This window comes from Tetrao urogallus, assembly GCF_951394365.1.
Source record: "Tetrao urogallus genome assembly, chromosome: Z".
Lineage (NCBI taxonomy): Eukaryota > Metazoa > Chordata > Aves > Galliformes > Phasianidae > Tetrao > Tetrao urogallus.
The window spans coordinates 38,661,567-38,689,468 of record NC_136816.1 but is presented as its reverse complement, the minus strand read 5'-3'; the positions used below and the strand labels follow the sequence as shown (position 1 = coordinate 38,689,468).

At 38.3% G+C, this 27,902-nt stretch overlaps 1 protein-coding gene across 1 annotated transcript in view; it reads right to left on the bottom strand.

Moving 5' to 3' along the window:
* Window positions 1-27,902, bottom strand: part of TRPM6 (transient receptor potential cation channel subfamily M member 6) — a gene marked incomplete at both ends in the record, with an annotated part of 99,970 nt that overhangs the window by 52,029 nt on the left and 20,039 nt on the right. The window contains 9 exons of the mRNA XM_079548260.1: window positions 7-79; window positions 887-1,010; window positions 2,002-2,176; window positions 3,388-3,559; window positions 4,307-4,431; window positions 6,403-6,616; window positions 7,005-7,182; window positions 12,107-12,145; window positions 12,975-13,054. Of these exons, the coding sequence (XP_079404386.1) occupies window positions 7-79; window positions 887-1,010; window positions 2,002-2,176; window positions 3,388-3,559; window positions 4,307-4,431; window positions 6,403-6,616; window positions 7,005-7,182; window positions 12,107-12,145; window positions 12,975-13,054 (1,180 nt within the window). The remainder of the gene's footprint in view (window positions 1-6; window positions 80-886; window positions 1,011-2,001; window positions 2,177-3,387; window positions 3,560-4,306; window positions 4,432-6,402; window positions 6,617-7,004; window positions 7,183-12,106; window positions 12,146-12,974; window positions 13,055-27,902) is intronic.

Sequence of the window (27,902 nt, the reverse complement as noted above, 5' to 3'; positions counted from 1 at the left end):
ATGTACCTTTCAGGAGTGCAGTTAGAATTGACAAATCAATGTCCTGATGTTCTTCAGACTCCACATCAAGTATAGTTATCTGTTAGAATTGCAGAAGTACACTATTTGAGGTGTGATTATTTCTTCTTGGCTCTGGTAGATTAAATCAAACACTGGCAAAGCCTAGACTACTTTTCCTTTGTTTCAGAAAGGAAATGCACCATTTTGCATGTAATGCAATATCATCCAAGACCAACTGCCATCAACCTACTGCATAATAACATGAGTCTATTTCTTTTCAATTAGCTTTAAAGCTCTGAAATATAAAAATGCAATATGATAAATAACTACTCAGCTTCCAAGTAGAGAACAGACACTTTAACAAATTAAAACAAATAATAACAAAAACAGAATGGATAGTTTCTATTTTAGTAATCTCTGTCATTATTCCTAAAACAAATATTTGGCAGCCCTAAATGAGCTCACAAGTCACTAAACATGCCAGCATATTTTGAAAATCCCTATGCTCTGTGACAAAATCAAGCACAATACTATTATGAGTAGAAGAATGGATATAAACACTTCCAAATTACAAAGAAAACACTACTAAATGATTTAAAAAGTAAAAATTACTTTATCTTTCTTGTGAAAATAAAGATGCCTAGCCTCAACTAAAATCAGAAAGGTTGTCATTTCATAAGCAGCCACTGAGATTTCCAAAGTTAACTCCTAAGAAGCATCTGTGGAGCTGCCTAAGATATAAATCAGCACAGACTCTTTTGTGTCACTTTTATTTTAGGGATAACATTATTACGTTTACAACTGTGGTGTCAATCAAACACAAAAAGGGCAAAAAAGATTACAGCAGATGAATATATTGTAAAGTCAGAGCATGAATCCCACTCACAGACTTTCTGTGCTCCATGCATTCCATCAAAATGTGAAATAGATGACTGGACTGTTTCTGTCCCAAACTAAACATGTTTTGAATCATTACTAAAACCTCCTGCTTCACTTGAGGGCGCAGCTCCCTGAAAAAGAGATACACAAGCTAAAATATTGTTGGCTACTTCTCCCCAGTCCAACAACATCTAAGGAAGAGGAGAAAACTGTGCTGAGCAGAGCTGTCTTACTGCTTCCTTCATCCAATAAAAGAAGGCAAAGATATCCTATAACATCAATTATTATTTACACAGACATTTGCTCTGATCATACATACTGGAAATAAAAGAAATGAGAAGTTAATTTTCAAGGGACTGTCTGTGCATATAGAGCAAACAATCACTGAAATTTTAGCAATCATCTTCATTCCTTCATATTAATTTATAAATAAATTCAATTCCTCATTATTTGTTTATTAATCTTAATGTATCTTTTTTTTTTCTACACCCATTTTCCCCTTATTTCTCTCTGCTAACATTGCTGTTTATATTCTTCTCTCCTGTTCAAACGACCAGAAGTTCTTTTTAAAGATCAAGAAATATGGAAGGAAAAGAAAGTGAAAAAATGTCTCATTGCAATGTGTTAGAGAAAAATAGTATGCTCAGAAAAGGATATTAAGATTACAAATAAATTAGTAGTGCATATATACAATGAATAACTGAAGCTTACTAAGTTGTCATCTTTTAATTGGAACAAATCCAGTTTTGTTTCTTTTTAATTAACTTTTATGTAAATAGCCCTTTTGACTTTCACACAAAAAAATTAATTTGCTACACAGGTTCACAAATTTATTTATTTTCATTTTGCATATAAAATTGGCATCAGAATGGGTTTAATGTAGAGTCCGCAGCTAAGAACTGTACTGGAGGTGACAAAACAATCACAACAAGAATTACAAATACAGATTAACACTGGGTTAATCAAAGCCAAACCCAAGGCACGTCATTCTTCTTCCTACCTCAGTCCTCACAGCCTACATTCACTAACCCCACTCTAGCGGTATTAGAAGCATTAGAAATCATCTCTGTGGTTTGGGCATTTTTAGATCACCCCCAGCATGGCAGATCATGCACTACTCACCCTGTATCACCCGTATGTTTGTGGGTGAAAGCCAGAATATCAGCAGCTCTGCCAGTGCCCTCATAGACCACCACAGGGACAGGTGGGCTGGTCCTCACATATTCCCACACCATTGGAATCACATTGGCATCTCCTTCCACCACCAACCCAACTACGGGTACACCTTGGCCCATTCCTGTTTCAAAACACACCTACCAGTTACAACTAGGTCTCAGTTGTGCACACAAAAAAAAACACATCATCAGGAGATAAAATCATTGCCGGACAGATTATACATGATGGAGTCTCATAGTAAGTACGTAGTTCAACAGACAGGAAATCATGTGTCCAGCATCTCTTGTCTGACCTAATTTTTCTATGAATGATTTTCACAGTACACAGTGATGGTGCTTTAAAGGTGACCCATAACCTTTTTGTTACCTGAACAAAAAGAAAAGTAGTTTGGTACTTTTTTTAAAGGATTTTCTCAAGTTGTACACCAGAGAGTATTCCTCTTAATAATCTAAAATAAATTTCAAGTAAGGTGCAATAGGAATACATTTAAAAAAATAATAATTCTGATTTAGAATTTCTCCTAACATGAAAAAATGTCAGAGATTGATTTAGAAGTTCTAAATACAAAACATTAAAAACTGAGTTGTCTCTAAATACAATACTTAAACAGATAAGGAAAACAAAGATTCAATATAACAATTTAGCTAATGTTTTTTTAGCATGCTTAAAGATTTAAATCATTATAATTGAACGAATTTCCACAAATGACTTATACAATCTAGTCCATAAAAGGAAATACTCATCTGCATAATAATTATTTCCTTGATAATTTCTATACTACAATTCAATTACTGCATAGGCAAACAATGGAATTTACACAACCTGAGAAACAGAAACACTAGATGTAAGTATTCCTTTCGCAATCAGTCTTTGCCTCTGAACATGGGGAGGTCACAGTGACAGACTTTTAATGAGGTTAAAAGTAACAGATGACTGTGTTCTCTCCACCTGGCAAAACTACCTGGTGCTTACATAGAGACTATGCAAAACTGTGCATGGTGAGCAAACAGTCAGTGGCCACACTATGGACAAAAGATACGCTAATTCCAATGCATAAAGCTTCATGCGAATACTACTCTTTCCATTTTTCCTGATACTCAGAATTTGAGAAACATGCACGGGGCAACTTTCAACCACAGTGAAATCCATCACAAATGAATTGCAGAATCATTTGCATTGGAGAAGACCTTTAAGATCAGTTTAATATTAACAGTTACACCATTAGACCATGTCCCTAAGCATCACACACAAGAGAAGATGACAGGAAATGTTAAGTACCTCCATGACTTTTTAGACAGGGTTTTCTGTGATAAAGCTCATGGCAGTACTTACTTGTGTGTATTTTTTGATGTGACAAATACTTCTCCAGATTCCTCCTGAGCACCATTTCATTCCCACACTTGCCTACTGTCCCATCATCTGCCATTAGAAAATGAGAATGCATGCTGTTGAGGGTACTTAGTTTGCTGAGGGGATTTCCAAGAGTTTGGTACAGGCAAACTACCTATAAAAAGCAAAATAAAACGTTATTCACAGAAACCAGCGAAATATCATGTTGACTCATCTGTGTGTATTTCTTCATCATATAGTCCAAAGCAATCATGCTTTTTGTTGCTCAAGTAACAACTCAAGATCACATAATATGATCTTAACAGCAACAGTGTTTATAGCCAGAAAGCAATTCTGATTAGGCAGACTTGCAGCTCTTATTAAGAGACACTGGCAACCTTTCTCAGCTATAGTTGAAACACAGTGGCACTTTTCTCCTCAGTGTATTTCCAATAAAAACATGTACGCTACCATTTATCAGGAATGATTTTGCCTTTCTTGTCAAGTGTCTTCAAACAATTACATAGACTGCATCCTTACACTGGCACTGACCTAAAATTCTAATTTATGAATAAAAATCACACATGTTAATAGCCTTTTTGCATATACAATTAATCCTATTGCTTATTCTACATCACATGAGTATAGAAATACGTAAATTGCATCCACAAGAAAATTACCTAATTAACTGCAATATTTTAAAAAAAATAAGAAAAAATGCTTTAAACTATCTATTTAATAAGAAAAACAGAATACATTGTCTCAACACGCCACAGAATTCTGCCCCTGAAAAAATCCTAAACCTCTGCTGCTAAGAAAAAATATCAAACTAGTGAAATGAAGCAAGCACAAAATGAAGTGTGAAAGAAAGCTAAAGCATTGCTCAAACATGGCTTTTATTATTAAAATGCATCAAACTCACATCTTTCCCAATGAGATCCCTCTGGTTCTCAATGATACCCCATGGGGGGATCCCAACAGCACAGATCTTTCTCAGGTATGGTGAGGCACGTCCTTTCAGTGCATCCCCCACATGTCTGGACACTCCTAAACAGATAATTAACCATAACCATAACCATAACTTTTCTTCTGCATTTGAGACTTGCTACAGGACAACAACTGAAGGACTTCCCATCTTGCATGAGAGTTGCCCTGAAAGTAATGCCTCCTATTTTGTTATGTTGGCCTACAATGTAAAAGGCAAATGTTAGTGGTAGGGCAGTAGAGGTTGAACCTTTCCACCAATATTCTGCTTAATTTTGTTGCCAAGAAACAGATGGCAGCAGAGGGGCAGTCTTACAAAAAAGCATCTGACACCATTGAATTCCTCCATATAAAGCACTGAATTCCTCCATGCAGAAAAAAAATGGCATCCATTGACATTTGTTGATGCTTACTGAAAGTTTATAGAGATCAACTTGCTTACTGAACTCTTATAGAGAGCAGAGAATGTCAGAACAGAAAGGTGGTGAGTGGTGCATATCAGCAGCACCAACAGCAGCATGAAAGACAAGCCATGTTATGGACAGCCATGCACAGTTTTCATACCACAAAACGAAGAGCATCTTGATCAGCTCATTTACACAAATCAGTGGATTACGACCAGGGAGTGTACAGAGCTGAATATTGGCTTCAATGCATTGAAAATAATGGTGGCAAGAATGGAATATCAAAAAGTTTTGACCAGGTGTTCAAACCTGGAATAGAAAGAACACCGTACACAAGTTTGTCAGAACCAAAACTGGACCAAAACTGTGCTGAAGGCAGTCATTTCCCAGATTGTATCATTACCAGTGATGAGATGTGATGTCACCACTACGAGCCCAAATCAAAACAGCAGTCTGTAGAACGGTGACATGTGAATTCAACATCTCTTGCAACATGATAACATACCAGGCTCAATACCAGCTTGTAGACTGGGGTATATTGCCAATATTGGCTGGGCTGTCCTACCACATCCCTGTTATAGTGCGGATTAGGCACTTTCTGACTTCCATCTATTTGGGCTGACAAAAGATGGACTCCCCAGGCAACACTTTCCTAGCTATGACATTGTCATAGCAGCTGTGAAACAGTAGGTCACCTCCATTGGTGAAGACTGTGATGAGTGTGGCATGCAAGCTTTTGTTCGTCATGGGCAAAAAGTGCATAGCTAATGGTACTAACTGTGTTGAAGTGTTCTGTAGCTGAGAATTTCCTCTATCAAAGTGTTATTCTACTCTTTGTATCTGTTGCAGTTTCCATGGAAATAAATAGGATGAATTACTTTCAGAGCAACCTACATATTGTATTCTTTGGTTATGTTTTAACCAGAAATAAACCATGCTCCCTGTGTGTATACTTGATATGAACTGCTGTAATTGTAAGGTTCAAACATAATGACCCAATGCTTCAAACTCAAATTTTTAGTTAATAATACCTGTTTACATGCCAATGGTACTTTCTATCTAATCATAAAAACTTCATTATTTACATACAGGGTGGTTCCCCTGTAAGGCCACTGGGCTGCATAAAAGATAAAGAAGTAAAATTATTTCAGTTCTGTGGCTGACCAACCACCTCAGTTTTTGAAAGGGTAATAGGCTAATAAGTTCACTGTATGGATTATCATAATTCAAAACTCTCCTAGTGAAAAAAATTAAATATAGATTTGAAAATTTCGAAAGTTCTGAAAAGCTCCTCACAGTCATCAGATACTAAATATTTCAATGAAGTATATAAAATTGACTGTAAGTTCTTGTTATCTACTTTCAGTTGGCACTGTGTTTCTTACTACTTGTGGAACACACTGCTATTCAATAGTAAATAAATAAATCAGAATGCCTGTCAATAGCAAAGGCACACATTGTTTGCCTTTGAACAATGCGTTGCTCCTAAAACAAAAATGCTTTATTCTGCTAAAAAAGTACTACAAATTATAAAACTAACAATTTCATTATATTTGCCCCAAACATATATGTTAATGCACACAGAAAGAACACCAGGGGAAGACTGAAACAACAAGAAGAATTACACTACCACTGTTGATGCCTTCAGTAATGATCCATGCTCCTGTAGTCTCAGCAGCCTTCACCAATCCTTTACTGAAAACCTGCTTGACCTTTGAGGGAAGTTTGAAATTTTCAGTGCCTCCATGAACAGAGATGACTAGCTTTGGCAACTCCATCTGCCATTCATTAATCATCAGGTGCAAGAGTTGATCCAAATTGCTATCATAAGAGAGTCTAATGTACTGAAACAAATAATCACAAATAAAATAAACATCACTGAAATACTCAAAGAGAAGAAACTGCGACATCTTACCAAGCTCTCAGCTCTAGCATCTTAAAGACATGTGCTGGATTAGAATTTTTATAATACTGTTAAAGTGACTGCACAGAAACACGTAAGTGAGCAAGACAGGCAGCAAGACAAGCAGTTACTCTTAATTGTGGTGAAATTCAACATACAGATATTATGCACATACACAAACTTCTGCTACTTTTAGGTTCTTCCTGCTCTCTTAAAACAAACCAGCCTATAGTCACCAGTCTCACTCCTTGCCCTTCTTCCAGGGAAATTATAAAAAGAAAGCAGACAAATAAACCCAGCAATCAGTAGGAATCAATTTACAGACAAACCTTTGCATGGTATGTGTGATCTCCATCTTGAAAATTGATTGTACCAAATGCATCTGTTGGGCTTGTCTTAGTGTGTTTTTGCACAGACCATTCTTCATCTCTCTGCAGAGCAGTCTGACAAACAGGCCAGCTGCAGTCTACTCCTGGGTGATCTCCAATCAGCCTTCCACAGCAACATCTCACATTAAAAATAAATTAAAAAATGATTTTATATTACAAACACTTGTGCAAAGATCTAGGATCTCCACCAGAGTAGCCCAAATACTCTCCTGCAAAGAAGGATATTGTAGCATTCTGACATTAAGTAAAACAAAAGTGAACTCAGCTAAAAAATCTCAGTGATTGTAAAATGACACAGAATTAAATAATAAAAATGTTTTGCTGGATACATCATTTGTTCTCCTCTTGGGGAACACTGATACCAGTTTGACAGTTTATCCACAAGTTAATTCTGACCTGAGCTATGCAGCTCAGATTTACTGGAGTCTTTGGTAAGATATCTTAGAACATTGGAATTCACTATAGCTATTGTAACAGGTTATTCTAGGTGCTGAAGAAAGATCTAGGAGCTACAATCACGAATGTGAATGAGATCAGCAGCTCTCAGTCTAAAAAGACCTCTAGACTAATTCTAGGACACCAGCAAAACAAATATACAAAATAAATACATGCATTGTTAAGGGAAATATAACAGAAGCTCAGTTAGCATTTAAGATTTGCAAGAGGGTGAATAACTCAGACTCCAAATTCAATCAGTATTACTGTCATTTGGACCTCAACAGGCTCCAACCTGTTCTGCAAGATTAAATTTGATATATTTATAGCAATACTTGACATTCTGGTTTTCTTTTAGACATCTTAGATGCTAACATACCGTTAGTGACAGGAAAAAAAAGGGAAGAAAGAAAAATAAATGTAAAAACAGGGAATAGCATAGGAGGCGCATGAACTGCTGAAACAAACTAGTCATCTATAAACCTTATTCCAAAAGCAAAATTCATGGTAATTTTGCCTTCTCATAGACAATCCAGGACAAGACTCATGAACTATACAAAAGTTTCCAAGCTGGAGCTCAACAAATAAGTCAAGTCTCCTACAATATGCAATTAAATAGCTACTACAGGAAACCGAGGATTCAACACAAATGGAAGATCATTGCTGATATTGTAAGTGCTGTCAGATAGCATGCAGGCTCAGACTTCACTTGGAGGTGCTATACAGGCATACATTTTTTAAAAGCATTTCAGAGCTACATAGCTGCAAAAGCAGGAAACACAAGGAAAGCAGCTTTGGACAACATTTGCTCATAAAAAAACATGAGGCCAAGGACTACATTTGTTGTCTCTCTGCATTGTAACTTAAAGAGATTGAGATAGAGAGATCTCAATAGATAAAGAGATAAACATTGGCTCTCTGCAAGTAATTTAAAGAAAGGACAAGAAAAAGAGGCATTTTCAATTAAATTATTGGTCTTTAGAGAATAAATTTCCTTACAGCTGAAGAATTAGCCTCCTTTTTTTCCTCCTCCAATTTTTTTCTACTTTTTTTTCTTTTTTTTTCTTCTGGGGACTCCAGGGTAAAACAGCAAAATATCCATAAAAAAATATCCTTTAGAGAAAAGGTGAGCAAGTCTGTGGAAACCCTATTGTTTTTGGTCCTGAAAATATCTTGTAGCCACTGTACTGCTCCTACAGCAGTCTCACTGAAATGAATTCTTTTATCCAAGAGTCATTCTGGAATACAGTAAAACTACAGCAGTCCCATCTAAATAGTACATTAACTTCCTTTATTTACCTAGTACACTATATTACACACACTTGGAATCAGCAAATGCCAGTGCCTGCAAGAACAGCACTGAAAAGCATTCAGACTCATTAGCAGTGGATTACATTTTCTAAAATCTGAATTAATTTCAGTCCACAGAGTTAATCACCATCAAATAAGAAAACAGGATGACTGTCCCACATATTAGTGCTCCATAGAGGGAGCAATCATGTCAGTGACCCTTAGAGCAGCAAGAGCCTACTTTTTAAATCAGAAATCCTACGGAAAGCAATCAACTGACATAACAAATAACTGCATTAACCTTGAAAATGACAGGCCCAATGAACATTGACCAATTTTCATCATTAGCAGTATTTCCACTGCATATCTAACATTTAAATGCAAATATGCCCACAGGTGAGATGCACTCAGAACAGTTCAAACACACTGTGCAGACAGCGAAGTAAGTGCACGTGGACCTAACACAAGCACTGCAGGGTACGTGCACATGTTTTATCTTGGAGATAGTCATAACAAGAAGCATGAACTAAAAAACCCTGGTATTTCCTGAACAGCTCATGCTCCACCCCAAGTTGGCATGCTCAGTCTCCTGAGTCAAACAGAAGGAACAGACAAAGTGCTAAGGCCTTCCTGATCAGGGAATTCAAAAGCCAAGATCAAGAGACTAGAAAGGGTGAGGAAACCAAAGCACATTACACACATCTGTTTGGCTTTGTTTTGCTTTTCCATAAACTTCTGTGCTCTGCACCTGGAGATGGGGTTCAGGGAGGACAGTAGCTAGCAGACAAGGATAGTGGTCAGGCCAGGGATTGCTTCAGAGCACTGGAGCCACACACATCCCTAAGACCTGCTGAGACCAGGGTGTTGACGGTGCTGGCTGATGCCTTTCTACATTTGTTAATACTTAGATGTTTTCCCAAAGTTCCATCCATCCTGGCCTTGAACATCTCCAGGGATCCACAGCTTCTCTGTGCAACCTGTTCCAGTGCTTCATAACACTCATACTGAAGAATTTTTTCCTCCTGTCTAATCTAAATCTTCCTCTATCACTTTAACACCATTACTGCTTAGTCCACAAATATGCAGCCCACAATATGACTAGGCATAAATGTGCCTAAAAGGTCAGACAGAGACAACTTGTGAAAGCATCTCAAATGTGCAAGGATCTAGAAGTACTGCATTCCTGAATACTCAACCAGTGAGGCTGGTCTAGGTTCAGTCTGGCATGTGTTTATCAACACTTACAGAACAGTGACTTGAGGTAATTTCAATAGAGAAGCAGTAAGTTTCTCAAATTTCATTAGGAACTACTTAACAGAGTTATTCTACTTCATATTAGCAAACACTTGCATAGCCCACTCATAAACAGTTTGCAAACCTTGGAAGTATCCTACAAATAATAAACCACTAAAAGATTTCAATTGTCTATGATACTGTGATACTGGGTCAAACTATAATAGGTGTCAAATTTATTCACGTCAGCTTTGGACTATGTGGAAAACTGCAGATCTTAAGCTGACTTCACAGCTGATATAATAAGTAGAGTATAAGCAATTATAATGCTCAGGTGTAAATTACTTCGCCATGTTAAGAATAGGAAAATTCTTCTGTAACAGAGCTCTGACTGTGGTTTAAGATACACAAGTAAAAAAGAACGTTTAATCCTTGAGGAAACATAATCAAAAATAATAGTTGACTGAAACAAACATCAGATAACCCTATACATTCTGCACATGTAGAAAGAGGGACATACATGATACTCAGGAAAATGTTCACCAAATAGTAAAAGAAACAACTAAAAGATGAAAAAGAAAAATCCAAAGGTACGAAATTTCACTACAGAGAAGGTTGAAAGAGAAAAATTAACACACTTTATGAGGTGCACACTTTCAGTTTCTTTTCCTTCTTTTCTTAACGTAGTAATGGCATTCATGCAACTGAACAGTTTCATTAGAAGACTGGTTTGATTAAAGCTTTTCTTCTTTTTTTCTTTTTTTTTTTCCCCAGGTTAGTTTTCATACCAATGAGCTTCTCCTGCCAACTAACATGGTAAGGGAGATGGCACAGAACTGCAGGATTGCTGTGGTGTTAACATAAATCAGATTAAACCATTTAACTATACCCTAAGTACTCATTTACCTTGCATACATAGCCCTAAAAGGTATAAGCACAAGTTAGCTTCAATTTGAAGCACAAGTTATCTTTAGCTTACATACACACCAAAGTATCATGAGATCAGCAGGAAGCAATAAAATCTTTACAGCATTTCTAGTTCTAAAACATTTGCAACAAATCTTAGGATCTCTTTTCTTCTTCTCTAAAGCAACCATTCTTTCTGTACAGATCATTCGCTTTAGTTTTAACACCTATGCTATTCTGTATATTAATCATTTTCAGCAATGTGATTCACAGAAGTAATTTATTTGCTTTTTGGAAAATGTGATTCTTGTTTCACATAAGTCTTAAAAGTGAGGCAAACAATGGAATAGAGTAGGATAGAGTAGAGTACTTTAGTTCCATTAGAAAGGACCTTCAAAGATTATCTAGTCCAGCTGAAAAATGTTAAATGTAACATAAAAAAAGCAAATAATCTTGCTTATGCAAATGACAGGACCAATTTTTACCAGTTTCCTAGTCCTCATTTACTGGAGGACACCCATTGTTTTCTGGTGCTTCAGCTTTCAAAAGTCTTTAACACAAAGCAAATGCAAAGAAAAGTTAAATTTTTGTTCTTGTAACTATTTATTACCATAAACATACAGTATCAAAAGATGTTTTGGGATAGCAGCTGAGCAAAGAATTTTGGATGGAAACCAACTAGTTTATATAAGCTACAAAAACTAGCTGCTCAAAAAATACAAAAGCCAGTTAAATGTACTGTAATGTAATGTAATTTTTGTTGCTTGTTGAAGGCGTGGATGCCCAGTGCAACCTTCAGAAATTCTGTCATCAAGGATGTTTCCACTGCCATCTTTCCTCTCTTTCTATTTAGTTTCTCCTCTTTTCCTGATTCTTAATGTTTCCCATTGCCTTCCTCTCTCTCTCTCCTTGTATCATCCAGGATACAGGCCGAACTTAAAGATAAACTCATTCACAGAAGTTATTTGGATAAAATTTTCTACTGCAAGTTGAAGTTTATTGTGCAATTTATGTTACCTGGGTTTATGATAAACCTTCACCCCAGGTCCCCAGAAATGGTGTTCTGACATTGTAAGAGGAAGGATTTTGTTATTATTGTTGCTTCCTAGAGTAGGAATGTTCATTGCTAGCTTTAGGTCATTACAAAAATCATATGTACATTACTTTTGCACTGTTACCTGATTAAATTCTGGCACACCTGGCATCCTGCAAGACATCTGTGATAAAGATAAATAATAATTAATACATGCGCGTACAAAAGAAAACACCTGTAATAATCATAAAAAATAAATTAATCTCCGACAAAATTCGACCATCAGAATTAAAGGTTGTCTTCTTCTGTATTAACCACTGGAAGAACTACTAGATAACTTCAGTGATTTGGCTTGCATGTAACATCTCAAAACATATATTCCAGCTACATTTCGAAGATGAGTTCTCTACTGTCTACACAATCCATGTGTTCAAAACAACATAATACAAATTACAAGTTCACAAAATCAAAACATGATCTTGCTGAGCATATTTAGGCAGCAGCTTCCATTAGATACAGTCTGAAGTGCCAAATCATGGGTTTTTTTTTTTCCCAGTTCCCACAGAATTGCTTAAGAGTTTGATCTTTTCCTTACTCTTTTCACACTCTATGTCAATCTGAGTGGAAACCTATGTCTCGTAAGACTTTGATCAACAGTAGGCGATATTTTGAGGATGGGAGAAAACAGTAGTACAGGATTATGGATTTCTGTGCAGCAGTAGTTCAATATCAGAAGCATGCTACTTTTTTTCTCTTTAATTTGGATAACATAACACGGTTTTAGTTATTGGATAGCATGATGTCCAGGAAGGCATGGAAGGTTAATTGTTTATAATTTCTAATTCAAATGAACAGCAACATTGAAAATGTACTGGTGAGAGGACCTATAAAAATCACCAACAGTAGTACTGTAAAAATGGAAAGAATTGCACCCAAACTTCACAAAACACCCATAAAAGTGAACTCTGATTCTTTCTGAATTCAACAGAGAGAAATGAAAGTCATTGTTTTACCTGTGAGGGTCTTTCAAATAGGGAATAATGGTTGCACATTCTCTTTTACTGAAGACTTCTTCTATCCAAGATTTGGGTGTCTGAAAAGACATTTCAAACGTAATTATATTCCTTAACTTTAGAACACAAAGCAAAACATTGCTCTACAAAGTTTAGGCTGCTGTATATGCCTAATTCCGAATAATTTCCATCACAATGTCAAATGAAACCAAATGTTATTAGCTGAAACTGGAGCTCTGAATTGTACAAGTCCTTCACTCCCCAACTTTTTTCTTAGAAATATGTATCCTAAAATATATTCGTATTCTTCAGTAAATAAACATGAAAATGATTTAGAGGATCACATACATGTAATTGAAAGCACTGCACATTCTGATAGAAGACTAACAAATAGCAATATTGCTAAAACTTATACTGTGCAAAAAGGCATTATTTCATTTTTACCTGAAAGACACTGTTTACTCCTTCTTGTTTTATTATTATAGGAGATTTCAGAATTGATGCATCCTGGTTATGTGTTTACTGAATTAGGACTATGCTCAAGTACAAAAGACAGGGAAGATAGTCTTGGACTGCATTTAGAGTGTGTGTCAGGTGAAGTTTCCCCACTGTGATACTGCCTCAGTGAAGGCTGTTGCAGCTGAATGAACTGAACTGAATCGCTGATGTACACAAATTTTTTTCAAGAACTTCTTTCTATTCTAGCCAATCAGACCACAAGAACCAAAGGATCTCCTACACTCTCACCGTGAGGCAGAAAGAGGGACCTATTAGACAGAGGTGAATGGAAGCAGGTTTCTGTTCGGAGCAGCAGAAAAACTTCCAAACCCCACCCTCCAACATACTCTCAGACAACAGACATGAAGCTTTGGAATTTGACGGACAAGAACCTAACATCCATATCACAACCACCTCTGACAAGAAGCATTTCTATCATAAGCAAGTCCCTTGTGAGGGGAACAGAGGGCCTAATATGCCAACTAGACCAGACCTACTGGGAAGTCGGATGCCAACCTGGGGCCCAAGTAAGAGATGTCACTAGGAAACTCACCAGGTTAGTACAGCCCCCTAATTATTAACCATTATTCATGTCAGCAACAATGAGATATCAAAAAGAATTCCAAGGTCAATCAAATGGGATTTCAGGGCTTTGGGGTGATAAAGGAGCAAGGTCACAGGTAGTGTTCCCTTCCATCCTTCCTGTAGCCGTATAGAACAGGCAGACCCAGCTAGTCACTATGCAGCTCCAAAGTTGATGTTCCCAGCAGAATTTTGGGTTTCTTGATCATGGGGTAATCTAAACAACACCAGGACTGATGATGCCTAGTGGGATGCACCTTTCTCGAAAACAATTTCTGCTATAGGCCCCCTAGCCCAGGTGACAACATCTACGAATTACTCCTTAAGGAACTTAGAGATATCTCTAGATTAACTGCCTTTGTCCTTACGGGTGACTTCAATTTGCCAGACATTAACTAGGAACATCAGCTGATACAAACAGATATAAACAGATCCAGGAGATTCCCAAAACGTTTTGATGAAAACTTTTTGGTACAGGCACAAAGGGATGCAACTAGGAATGGTGCCCTCCTGGATTTTTTTATCTCTAAGCAGGGAAGGTGTTGTGAGTGAAGTGGAAATTAGTGGTTTTCTTGGTGATTATGAAGTATACAAGTTTAAAATTTTTGGTGATGGAAGGAAAACTGCCATCAGAACTGCAGCTCCAGATATGGGGAGAGCAGACTTCAAGCTACTCATTTTATGATTAGGCATGAAAGGCAAAAGGTAATCAAATAATAAATACTGACTCCTTATTCATTCTCTAAGTTGAAAATTGATTACTCCTTTGCAATATGCCTAACTTGCAAAAATACTTGTGTTAAGTACTTTTCTTGATACTTGTGTAAAAAATGTCTCCTTCCTACAACGAATTAGAAAAGAATTCAATTTGTGAGAATCCATGTAACAACTGATTAAGAGCAGCGCTCAGAGCATTTTTATGGTTGGAGCTCAGCAATAATTCTTATAAAAGAGAATACTTCTCTATTATCTCCTGAAAAGAATTATGATCCTTAATAAAAAACGGTTTGTTTGAGAATTTTTACTTCAGCTTCACATCCCTAAATACCCCTGCATTAACTCATAGCTAATAACCTGGTTATGGAATACCAAGAGGTACATGGGTGAAATAGCAACTCTTGTGCAGGTTCAGACCCAGCTCCCATCAGGACTAACAGCAGTCCTCAGAAAGTAGTCTGAGTCAGTCCCCCACTGACAAAGATGAAAGGGTTTATTAAAAAGCAGTTCGCAGGTATTGAGATGAGTGTGTATCCTTCCAAGAGTAACTAATTTAATTGTGTCTGGTTGAGCTTAGAAGGAAGAAGTAAGAGCATGGAAGATCCTCAGGGCTGAACAGATCGTGGGCATACAGGAAAATTAAATATCTCAGAAATACACCTATTGAAGACATCAGGCAAAAATTAAATCCAAGGAAAAACCTGAGAAGCAGCACAGCAAATTTCATTGTTTGAGGGCAGGCATGCAGTGCTTTAAAAAACCTTTCAATAGTAGTCTTGTTAGTAATTGTTATTGTTTCACGCTTCCCAAATCACTTCATTCTAGTTGTCTGAGCTATCAAGAAAAATAGACAAATGTTTCTACTATTATAATACCCTGGGACTCTGATCTTCTGAAATCCCTTAATATTTCTGGCAACGCTTTTCAATTGAAACTAAAGAACAAGAAATCTTTTTATTTATAGGATGCCTTGGATAAGAATGAACTTCACTAAACTTTTCATTAACAGGAGAGGGAGTAATGGAATTGCCAAGAGGTTGGCAAGCCTCACAGCACTTGCTAGGGAAACATGCTCAGCCTTGTGAGAGAAGAACATTCACATTGCTGTCATTTTGATTAGTAACAGCACTAGCAGATTGAACAAGCTGTTGGCACCATTTCCCCCCAGCTATACTATCACCAGCATGATGTATTTTGGAAATCGAGTGTTCTGGAGGCATCTTTCCAGGTGTGAAGGGCAGCACTGGAGAATATAAAGTATATACCCCCAGTACAACTGTGTGTGTTGCATAAGCCTACAGAGCAACATCAAAACATACTGTCAAATGAGCAACACACATGCTCAGAAATGTGACTCCATTTGAAAAACGGTGTCAAAAGAAGTTTTTTCCTCCAAAATTTAATGTTCCTCAGCAAAAAGCTATATTATACAAGTTACAACATCAATGAGTAATTTTAAAGAGGGCAGAGGTCATGTGGAACGCTACCTCTTTTAGATCACAGAATCACAGAATGGCTTGAGTTGGAAGGGACCTCAAGTATCACCAAGTTCCAACTCTCCTGCCACAGGCAGAGATGTGGTTATTTAAAACAAAAATATAATTTACAGTCTTCAGGGATGGCAATAAAGTTTGCTGAAGTTACAGCAAGTAACATGGGAGATAAAAAGCTTTCTTTACTATTAGTTTTTTGAACATCTAGGCTTTTTCCTAAATAACATACCTTATTCTAAACATTATTTTGTTTAGATTCTGGAGAATCTAAAAAGGGAGGTTAGGGAGTTAAAACAAAAGTAACAATGCCTAAAATTCTGGATGCTTTGTACAACATTTTATAATTTGGTCCAACACCACGTTTTCTCATTCAGCTGAGGCAGTGACTAACATATGCTACAGTTGGTCAGACCACTCTAATCCCAATGTGTTGGACTCAATGTATAACAAAGCCAGTGGAAAAAACCTACTGATTCTGACAAGCCTTGATTGATATACCATTAATCCAGTCTTGGATCATTGATAAAATTCCCATTTAATTTGAATGAACAAGGTCATGATTCAATTAATTTGATCCTTGAATCTCGACGCACCAAAGATGCACCTCACATAGCGTCTCTGAGATACCTCTAGCCTCACACTCATCTGAGTTAGCTTCACTTCAAGATTCTTAAATATTTATTTTTATAACCAATGAGAAGCAAGTAAACATAGCCAAAAGCCTAGTTTGTAAATTCTCTATCATTTCTATCTTAATAAAATTTCAGATAGTTTTACTTAAATAAACTAAAATTCCAATCAGCCATAGGAAAAAATGAAATTTAAGTTTGTACCACGGTATTTCACCTTGTTATGAGCAAGTTTCAAAACTGAAACACTGTGAGATGCAACACATTTACCATTATTATATAAAATTCAGATGAAATCTTTGCTTAATATACAATATATACCATAAAAATAACATCCATTCCTCAGTCTAAGGTGTCCAAATTAATAAGCAGGAATAGGGTTTTAAACTACCATGCTCTCTACAGCAATCTCTGAACTCAGGACTCGGCAAGTAAGAATGAAAAGAGGAGACTTCTCATCTGATGTTTGTCTGATCTTGGTTCCTAGCTTTTTTTTATATACACCTCTGTAATACGAATATTTCTCTCTTAAAACATTTCAGAAGTGTCATCATTCAGTTAAAGTTCAACAACAGACTAAAACTTCTTCCTTCACTACAACTGAGGAATATATATATCTCAGACACTAACAGCAAGCACTCTTTCTATCACAAATATAGATCTATCTATTGTTTATGATTTAGAAATTTATTTTCTGATATACTGAAGACTGGAAGCAGTGTTTATATTACAATTTTCCTCCTAGAAAATCTTGAGACCTTTATTTGGGAAATTTGCCTTCTCATTTCTTACCAGTCTAAGGATTAGGATTGCTGCTTATGCTTCCTTGCCACAGAAGAGGCTTTGGAGATTTCTAGCCTGATTTAGTCAGTGGAGTGGGAAGAGTTTGGCTCTGAAATTTAAGGCACATGAGTAGTTTTTAGAAAACCACTTTTAATCACTTCTCCAGTATATTTAGTGTCTGAGATTCTTACATAATATGGTATTAAAGGGACACTCTCAGGTCAAATTTGGTTTCACAGAAGTAAGGTTTCCAGTTGTAAAGAAAGAGATCAAGAGACTAAAATTCGGAGAACACCCACAATGCTTATTTCTTTCAAACTCCTGTTGGTTGCAGGTGCAAGAAGGCAAAATGCAAAAACCCAGACCAGCAGGAAGGCAAGCAGTCCACCAAAGCAGTGACACTTATGATGCGCCACCACGACTGGGACTTCACACTGAGGGTTCAGTAGTTCCTCATGCCTGGGGGTCAGGCAGCACGAGCAGGGAGTCATCCAGGTACCCCATGCTATGCCTGATCCTCAGGGGTTCCCAGCTGTCTCAGAGAAACACTGTGATTGCTGTTCCAGCTGTCTTCTGCCCATGCTCACCCTGCTCCCTTGTACGCAGCTTGTCAAAGTCAATACTCTTAGATGTACTGCATAAATTACATACTAACAAGCAGTGGCAAATGTGCAATTGTCCTGCTTTGGCATGAGCTTTCCTAAACCAAGGTCTGCAATAAACATTCAGGCTCTTCAAGAAAAGACAACATGGACCATTCATTGGTTAAGTACTAAACTCAGGAAAACTAGAACAGACTGAACAACTAAATAACCATTTTTTAATGACCATTGGATGTAATAGTGGGTCCACTTTGGGGTGAAAGACACAGATATACACATCTTCAAAAGACTCCACATGCTACTTCTGATACCATCAAATCACCTGCAACAAGTAATTGAAAGGCACACACTTCTCTCTTTCAGAATTCCATCCATTATTGAAATATAACCACTTTCTCTACAAAATGGCAGTATTTGCCTTTAATAATTTGCATATTATAGATTTAGACAAGGGAAGATAATGTAAATTGTATTATGACTAGACAATTCAAGTAATAGTACGTTAAGTTATTTAAGCAAAATCCATTCATACTGAAACTGATCATAACAGTCAAGTTTGTGATCTCTTACTTACTACACTACAACAAATTGGTACTGACATCACAAACAGCAATGATTTGCATGTAATGTCTTAGTCAAAACACTATTTAAAGAGCTGAAAAGTGCTGCCAAACACTGCGCCTTTGCTCTGCACAGAATCCACTGTACACAACCACTTTTCTAAGTCATATTGCAATGGCTCTTATGCTCAAAAAGTATCTCCAAAATCTTAACTCTTAGAATCAACATTTTCAAAAAGCTGAGCAGATACGGCAGAATCACTGCAAAACAAGATATAACTGCACTCTTTCCAGTTAAGAAATGTTTTGTTATCATTAAAATGATGAGGTGAAAGCAAATACTCATTTAGTAGCAACAGATAATTACGGGGCTGATACATTTGCCCCACACTCCAGAGTACCCACACAGTATCTGCGAAGAATGGTTATTACTGATGTCAAGAAATAGACCCAAAAGATCTAAAAGTGATTTTTGGTGCCTAAAAAGGAGGGAGCTATCATTATCAGGTGAAAGTTGAGAGAAATGAACCTAAGGGAGTATGAGACCAACCTTTACTCAAACACAAAGTGAGGGGAAGGAAAGAGGAACTTCTCAGCATTGCTACTACGGGAATACAGCCTCCACATTCAGCACAGTATCCTAAACCATTTTAAACCCTTTTAAAAATTAACTAGACATGGAGCAAGTCACTTGCAAGAACACCAGGTACCTGAAATGCAGCCAGACTTCTTGAAAGTTAACACTCAAAACTGTTTCACAAGAGCTGTGACTGTCTCTCAGTCGATTTATGTCTTTTTTAACTCTTAGTCCTGGAATGCTTGCTGAGCTATAAGAGCTAGAGTGGTCTTGCAGGTACTGTAATTTCGTGCATAATAATTCTTACTGAAACGTGGGACTTCAGCAATATTTCTACTCCCCAAGGTGACGGCTAAATTACTGCCAGCATGAAAGATTTCAAACTTCAACATGCTGTCTCGGGGTAGGAACTCTCCTCCTTACTTTCCATTACATACACACTTATGGTATGAAGTAATGTTCATACAAAGTAACTGTTCATAACAAAGAACACCACTTTAGATTCACATAGGACAAAAGTGTATTGTACAACACCAGAGTGTGCAATACAAACCCAACGTGAGGTTTCCAATAAACGCCCAGCCATTCTAAAATTTCCTCCTGTTCAGGCTACACTGTTGGAAGACAGAAGCCTGGGTTTGCAACACAGAAATGCCATGGTTCCTCCCAACTTTCATCACTGCAGTACATCGGTTCATTTGTTACTAACAAGTATTTTGCTTTTACAATTTTTCTTACTCACTCCTTTGCTCGACTGTTTAAAACTATGTACATCTGCGAAAATACTACGTTATAAGTAACTGAATATGTAAGAAAACTGTCATCACTACTTTTTTAGAAGAGTCTCAGAAGTACTGTGCAGAACACTCCATTAGAATGCCTCACTGTTCAACAGAGAAATACCCAATTATAAAAGACAACTGCCAGTTACTCCCAAGACACTTTTGCAGGGATTTCATAGCTACGGATTCTTTTTTTCCTCTTTTTAAAAGTAAAGAATGAACTCAGCAGAAGCTCTGTGATTTTTTCATAGCAGTCCATTTAACTATGTCAGCTATTAATTCCCAATTATTTGTTGATACGTACAGTAAAATAAGAGTCACCTGTGCTACTAGGGTAAATGCAGACCCAGGTTAGGGAAAGGCAAAAGAATTTGCTCAGAATCCCCAACCATGCAGAAAAGAGACTTCAGATGATTTTCCTGTCACAAAAGGAGTCTATCAGCTTCTCAGGAATACACAAATTCAGTCTTCTACCAATGTCATACTGTGGCATTTACTTTCACACTTAGCCAACTGCACATAAAAGTAAAGCATGCATGCCTAACTGCCTTTCTGGACTGCAGTCTCAAATTGAAGGCTCATAAAAATGTTTCTACAACTGCATTCCCAAACTCAGCGAAAACACCTTTGACAGTAATGAGCTTTCCAGCACACTGCTTCTAATCTCAGAGTGGACGGCACGAGACAATAAGAAGAACATTTCTGAATGCAAATAGTAGTTGGGCCATGGCAACAAAATACAGGAAATACTCAACAGAAAATTATTTCCTTGTTACCGCAGAAGAAGCCCCAGTTTGACCCCTAGAACACACAACTAGCAAGCTGACGGAACACTTAGCCCATAGAATGAAGGACTACGCCTTTCAGCAATAATTCTTACTATTTCAAGCTTATCAGTTAATCAAGCAAGCCCTTCTGCTATCACCAAAGACATAACATTTTGGAAAAATACATACAATAACAGGGCTCTACAAGTGCTTTCAGCTCAGCACAGTTGCACTGGGAGGCTCTAAGCAGGCCTTCCTCTCTGCCTGCATGGCCTGTGACCCAGCTATACAGGAGAAAGGCCAAGGAAGTCTCCATCATAACACTTCTGTCGATAGTGCAGACATGTGCAAGTGGGCTAAACACAGGAAATCTACATCCATAATTCATCTTCCTCAGCACAGTCCTTGAAGCCGGCCCCAAAAGCGTTACTTAAAATCTTATTTTGTTATTACACATTCATAATTTTTTTAAAAAACAGGTTTCCCGGACATACTCCTCAACTGGAAATGACAAAAAGTCTCTGTGACATGGAATGTAATTTAGCTTTCCCCCTGAAATAGGCTGATCCAAAACCCACAACACCAGCAGAGTGGCATTTTTGAGTAAATCTGGATGTGGCTATGCTTCATAACTGCAATCTAAACAGACAACAAAGAATCTGTACTTAAAGCAGATAGCAGCTGCCTTGCTAAACACTGACATCTGCCTCACATTGCTAGCACTAGAACATAGTATGATATTAGACATCACCTCCTCTTACAGAGCCAGTTCAATAAGCAGTCCAAAACATAGATTATTAAACCACCTCGTCACACATCAAGATATATAAAGACATCTTACAATGACTTAAATTGATGGAAAACAGTCCAAAATTGCAGAGTAAATGATGAAAGACAAAAAAGCTTTTGATAGACAAGAGCAGGAACAAATAATAGAGTATTTTCAAATAATTATAAATCCTAAAATATAAAAATGGCCTCGCTTTCCACATTTCTTTTAGAGAACTCCTTAATGATAGCCCTGCCTGACTCACTGGCAATTTTTCTGAACTTAGCAATATTGCCAAAACAGAGAAAATAAAGCAGTTAGTGTTCTCATATTCACTAATGTAGCTTCATCAGAAAATCCCACAAATTCAAGCAAGTTACACATCCACTTTGAAATTATTTTGTTGCAAGCCATTTTAAAGTAGTAAAAACCCAGGTAGTCATAAGAAAATGTTACTTCCAGATTATTATTCAGAGGATTAATACAGTACTTCAAGCCTTACTCAGATTTCCACCTTGGGAACAACAGAAGCTGATGCATCTTCTTTGTTTACAATTCAAATAAGAAAAATCAATTTGTGGTATCTGAAGCTGTATCTCTCCTTCCTGGCAGTGAGGGATCACAATGCTCAACCACCTACATCCACCAAAGATTCAAAATCAGACACTGTTCTTCCTTGTTTAAACCAACTACAGCATCATTTGCAGTACATATCTCCCCTGGCTCACATTTGATCAAATTATAAAGTGTTTTACTCATAACACTGAACACAGCTTTACAGTAAATACAGAGACCCATTGATCAATAGACAAAGATTTCCTCTTGACAATTATCAAACCTCATTCATGTTTCTTGAATTTTTTTTTTTTTTTCCCCCAGGAAAATTGATAGCACATTTTGCATTCAATTAAAATTGCTCTTCTGCTCTAAAAACATTCCATGGCTGCCTAGAAATTTAGTCTCTATGTATAAAGTCACACTGAAATGTAATTTATGCCCATATTTATAGAAAATTTTCCTCTTTTCTTATTTCTCTTGTCTTTTGGACTAATTATATAAGTTTTTCTTCACCAAGAGAAGGTGTTCAGGAAGAAGTGAAAGAAGTTACATATGACACCTGCAGGTAAATTCAGAGCTTTCTTTCATTTATTTTTTATTTTCAAAACAGAAGAGTATTAGATAGAGAGGTGACCCTCCAAAGACAAAGTGTCTGAAGTTACTGACAAAAGCAAAACAAATACAGACTGTAGAACTCACCTGCAAGAAACATGAGAGGTGCCAAGAAGTGACAGCAGACTACTGGCTTTTGAAGCCACTTGGACATTTGCAGACACTCCTGACAGTGCTGTTTGTTTTGCTGCTTGTCTCACACTCTAATGAAACTTTATGGCTGAACGTGCACACAAATTTCATACTGTGAGAGAGCTTTGCTTTTCACAGTGCCAAAATCCCATTTTACAAAGAGGGGGAACACAGTTCTGATGACCTCCAAGAATGTCAAGAAGACTGAAGCCATGGTTCTATATTTTCCAGCTGGGCATCTGCTGCTCTCCTCAGTTAAGTTCACCCTAGCACTCCTTCCCTTCCCCCCACAAAAAAAAAGTTTCTCTTGTGGACCTATCTTACCTCTAAATATAAATCTCACTAAATTTTAAATCCTAGTATGAACTCATGGCTGGGGAGCAGCTGCATGTGCGGGGCCATGGAGATAGGAGTATCATCCTGCCCCTTTGCCACAGAGGCTACCTAAGCACACCCTTTGGCTTTTCACAGGTCTGTCAAAACCTATCCCTCAGCCTCATGTGCAAAGACGCCCACTGTAACTCCAGCATTGCCAGCCATTTTGCGTGCCAGAGGCTGGCAGAGCAGCCAAAGGTCTTTTCTCCAGGGTTTGGAGAGTCAAAAGTAGCAACTAGGCCTTGTTCAAGCTGCTGTGCAAGCAGCAGCAGGAGACCTGGCAGGGCTCCTGTGCAGTCTAGGTGCTCTCAGATGCCTGGCCTCCCATCCTCCAGTTGCACATCCTGCACTCTCTGCTCAGCTAAATCCAAGGGACTTGTTCTGGCACCCAGCCTTTCTAGCGAGTGTTGATGAGATGGTGGGCAGATACATCTTTCAAGTATTTGGCGTCTGCTGATACAAGCTCCTCTATCTCTCTTTGGGTGTTAAACTGTGCCATAAAGTATAAACAACAACAGCACTTTATAGTGGACTGGTAAAAAAATTATAGCTGCAATCAAACCTTATAAACACAGCCTAATCCAACTGACATTAAAGTCACAGTTGGTGACAAACTCTTTATGGAAGTGACCAAATCCCCTTTGCATACTCCCCAGTGCTATCAGCACCTAGGAACCCACTTATGTAATGAAATGTGTCATTTTTTGACTCTGCAGGGCTGGCATCATGGCACAGCCCAGCTGTTTGCACAGTTGCAGACCATTACACCGGGAGCCACAAACAGCAGCAGCGCACAAGTGGACTGAACTCTATTCTCATCACTGATAGTTACTAATTAGTGAAAAACAGAAGTACTCATTCCAGTAGCAACTTGATGGCATGATTTGAAACATCGAGATGCATGTTAAAAACCCTTTTTACTGGATCGCATCTACCTGTTTGTCTATCTTCAGTCCCAAGAGCAGCAAGAAGCCCCAGAAAGTATTTTCAGATGCCTCCTTTTATGCCTGCATAATGGACAGAGGGAACCAGACAGCTCAAGAACATGAACCAGGAACTACACTGGCAAAAGCAACTACAGAATCATACTGCAGAATCACTGAATCATATCATAGAATATCACTGAATCTATCATTATGATGAAAAAAAGCTTAATAAACCCTGCCATTATTGGTGTATAAGCACTTTCCTTAGAGCTGTGGCTGTCTCAAGGGGTCTCTTTTAGAACTAACTTAAGAATCAGCTTCTCAATAACTGATTAACTCTGAATAACTGAGTTAAAATAGTAGAGATAAGAACACAAAAAAAAAAAAGAATTGGTAATTCAAAGCACAGAGCAGATCACAAGAGTTCATCTAGTATATCCGTTACACAAAAACATGTTCATTTATCACCTTGTGATATCAGGGGAGCTTTACACAACAGTTAAGGGAGGTCTTCTTGAAAAACAACACTGAGAAAAAATGAAAAAGTTTCACCCCATGCACCCCAACTTCCCACTACACTGAGAGCTGACTGAAGTCCAAACTCAATTCTCCATAAATTGGATTACCCAGCTGGGACCTGCCACCCTCATGGAGAGAACCAAAGACCTAGGATCCATGTGGCATCATGTGGGGACTGACTTTCTCCGCAGACACAGTGCTGCAAGTTAAACCTAACTAAGCCATGAAAAGGCAGGATGGAAAGTGGGATCATTTAGGAGAACACAGAGAACCCTCCTTGGAGTGTTCCACTCCTGGTTTTTTGTATGACACTCCAGAGGACTCTGTCAATTAGATTGACCCTTCACAAATCTAAGCTGAAGTGTGAACCAGACACATTGTCATGTCAAGACCAAGACCAAGGAAGACTTTAGTGCCAGCATCCGTATTCAAGCTTAGATGAAAGAGATTAGCTCATCTAGCTACTGCTGTAATTCCAGACCTTTCCTCCTCACAATATATGCTCATCTGATACAATTCATTTCTAGGATAAATGAATTAATATATTTCTTGGAAAATAGCTGTCTGATATAAAATACTTATGATTTATGTGTAACTGTTCATATTATTGAAAGAAAATAAAAGTAATAAATATGTTTAGAAGATTTAACATTCATTTGCATTTTTTGTGTTGTCACAGAACTGACCACTTGCAGAAAAACCACCAAACTGCCTTCTTGGTTCTCATCAAAATGATCTCAGTTCAACTCTCAAAACCGCTCAGTCAGAAAGAAATATTAACAGTCAGGTTCCCACTGAACATTTCTTTGGGAACATAGTACATGGAGCTGTGAATGCTAACAGGAGTTGAAGTACTTTGTAGCAGATTATCCCTGTACTTATCCCAGTTCTTCTACTTCATAACTTATACGTCTGGGCAAAAGCGGACAAACAATTATCAGCTTCTTCATGCATTCCTCCAAAGAATGTTAAAAATGAAAGAACAGATTACAAAGTTTGCTCTTTTCTATTGCTTGTCATATGTTTCTGACGCTTCACCTTTCTCCAGTACTATTGAAAAGTTACAGGAACAATATTGCACATAGGTTCTTTTCCCCTTCTGCTTAAGGTTTTCCTCCTGAGAAGTTTTCATTCATGTACAGCAGATGTCACCAAGACCAGACATATGCTGGTGGACACTGCAGATAGAATACAGCAGTACTCCATCATCTTTGCCAACCCTTTAATAACTTCAGCCTCGTTCAGAGTGGCACTGATAACAAGCTGAAGGTACCAGCCTTCTTTTCTACAATTGCAACCTTCCCCTGACAAGCTACTGTGTACCAAAACCCCATTTTAAAGACCTCACTTTAAAACAAAGATGATTCTGGCCCCATGAGGACTGCAACTTGTTTTCAATCGTCCCTGAGCATCTGCCATAGTGATTACACAAAGGTAAACAGCAACTCTTTCTGACAAAGGAGTAGCATGCTATGGCCACATTCAGGCAATTTGTGTGCCTTTGAATAAGTTACCTGCAGCCCCGCCATGAGCTCAGCATGGTTACATGAATACAGATGCTTACAAAGAACTTTAGTGAGTTGCAAGAGTTTTAAAGTCTGCTCTTTTAAATCCACTACATGACTTTTAGGTTCTACTTTGGTGATCCCAAGTGAAAAAAAAAAAAAAAAAAAAAAAATCAAATATTTTCCTCATCCTGCCTTTGTCCCTGCAACATTTAAGAAAATAATAATAATAATAATAATAATTTAGGATGGAGCACAGAGGGAAAAGTCTTTCTCTAGTACAGTTCTGCAGTTCTTATGATTTCCTCCTGTTGTTGGTTACTTCTAGGAAAGCATACTTCAGCACATTCCCTATTGGGCAATTTCTTTGCCTCTGACCTTGTAACAGCTGAGAAAGCTTCATCCTTTGTCCCTCATCAAACCTAAAGATGATTAAAGAAACTTAAGTTCAAACATAATTGAATCTACTTGCTGCTTATCATGTTTTTAATAGCACAGCCATGACTTTATGTGAGGTTGTTACAGCATCACATAAACGTGTGAAAAAAGAGCCTGTAAAGCTATTTCACAACTGCAAAACAAAATGACTCTTCCTTAAATTCTTTTTAGCCTTACACGGGTATAAGCACATTCTTGCAGGTAGCACTGCAATCCCTCTTGGTTTGTCTATCCATGATGTCCAACATACAGTGAATTCTCTGAAACCAGCCTCTCGATTCTGGTACCAAGAAATGAGCTTGCGATTTAATATCAGGCGCTCACACCTTAAAACTTGATTGCATTGTTTTCTCAGTGTGCAGGCAGATACTTTGTAACTTTCTGGAAATCACATCCATCAGCTGGAACACCCACAAAGAAAACTCCATAGCAGACGCACTTCTATCACCAAAATATTAGAAATGAACACTTGGAGTTACAGCATAAAACTCTGTCCCATCTGACAACTTCACTTACAGCTGCACAGCTGTCTTCCCAAAAGCCCGGCATCCGAACCATTACAGTTCCCAGTCCCAAACAACGCCGTCAGCCGGCGGTACACCGAACGGCAGCTCTGGCAGACGGGCAGCTCTCGCACACCTCACACCTCACAGTGCAGCCCCAGGGGGGATCGTCCCGCGGCCACCAGAGGAGGGGCGGCAGCCGGGCACGTCTTGCCCGCACCCAGCCGACGGGGAACCATCCCGGGCTCCGCTCCTAACGGGCTGTCGAACAAACCCCTCTTAACATCTCGCCGTCCCGATGAGCTCCGACGCCGGAGCGCTCGGCCCCGGGGAAGGAACCCTATCCCTCGCGCGCGCCAGCCCGCCCTCACCTCATGCGGCGCGGATGCCGTGGGTTCGCGGCTGCCCTCGGCCCGGTCGCGGCGGCGCGGGTGCCGCAAGCCTCCCCCCGGCCAGTCTCTGCCGCCGCGGCAGACGGGGCCGAGCTGAGAGAAAAGCAGGTCCCGCCACGACGCCATGCCGATCCTCGTCCCGCGGCAGAGGGGCAGGCGGGCGGCGCCTCTAAGGGGCGCGGCGGCTCCCTGGGCTCCGGCCTTCACCT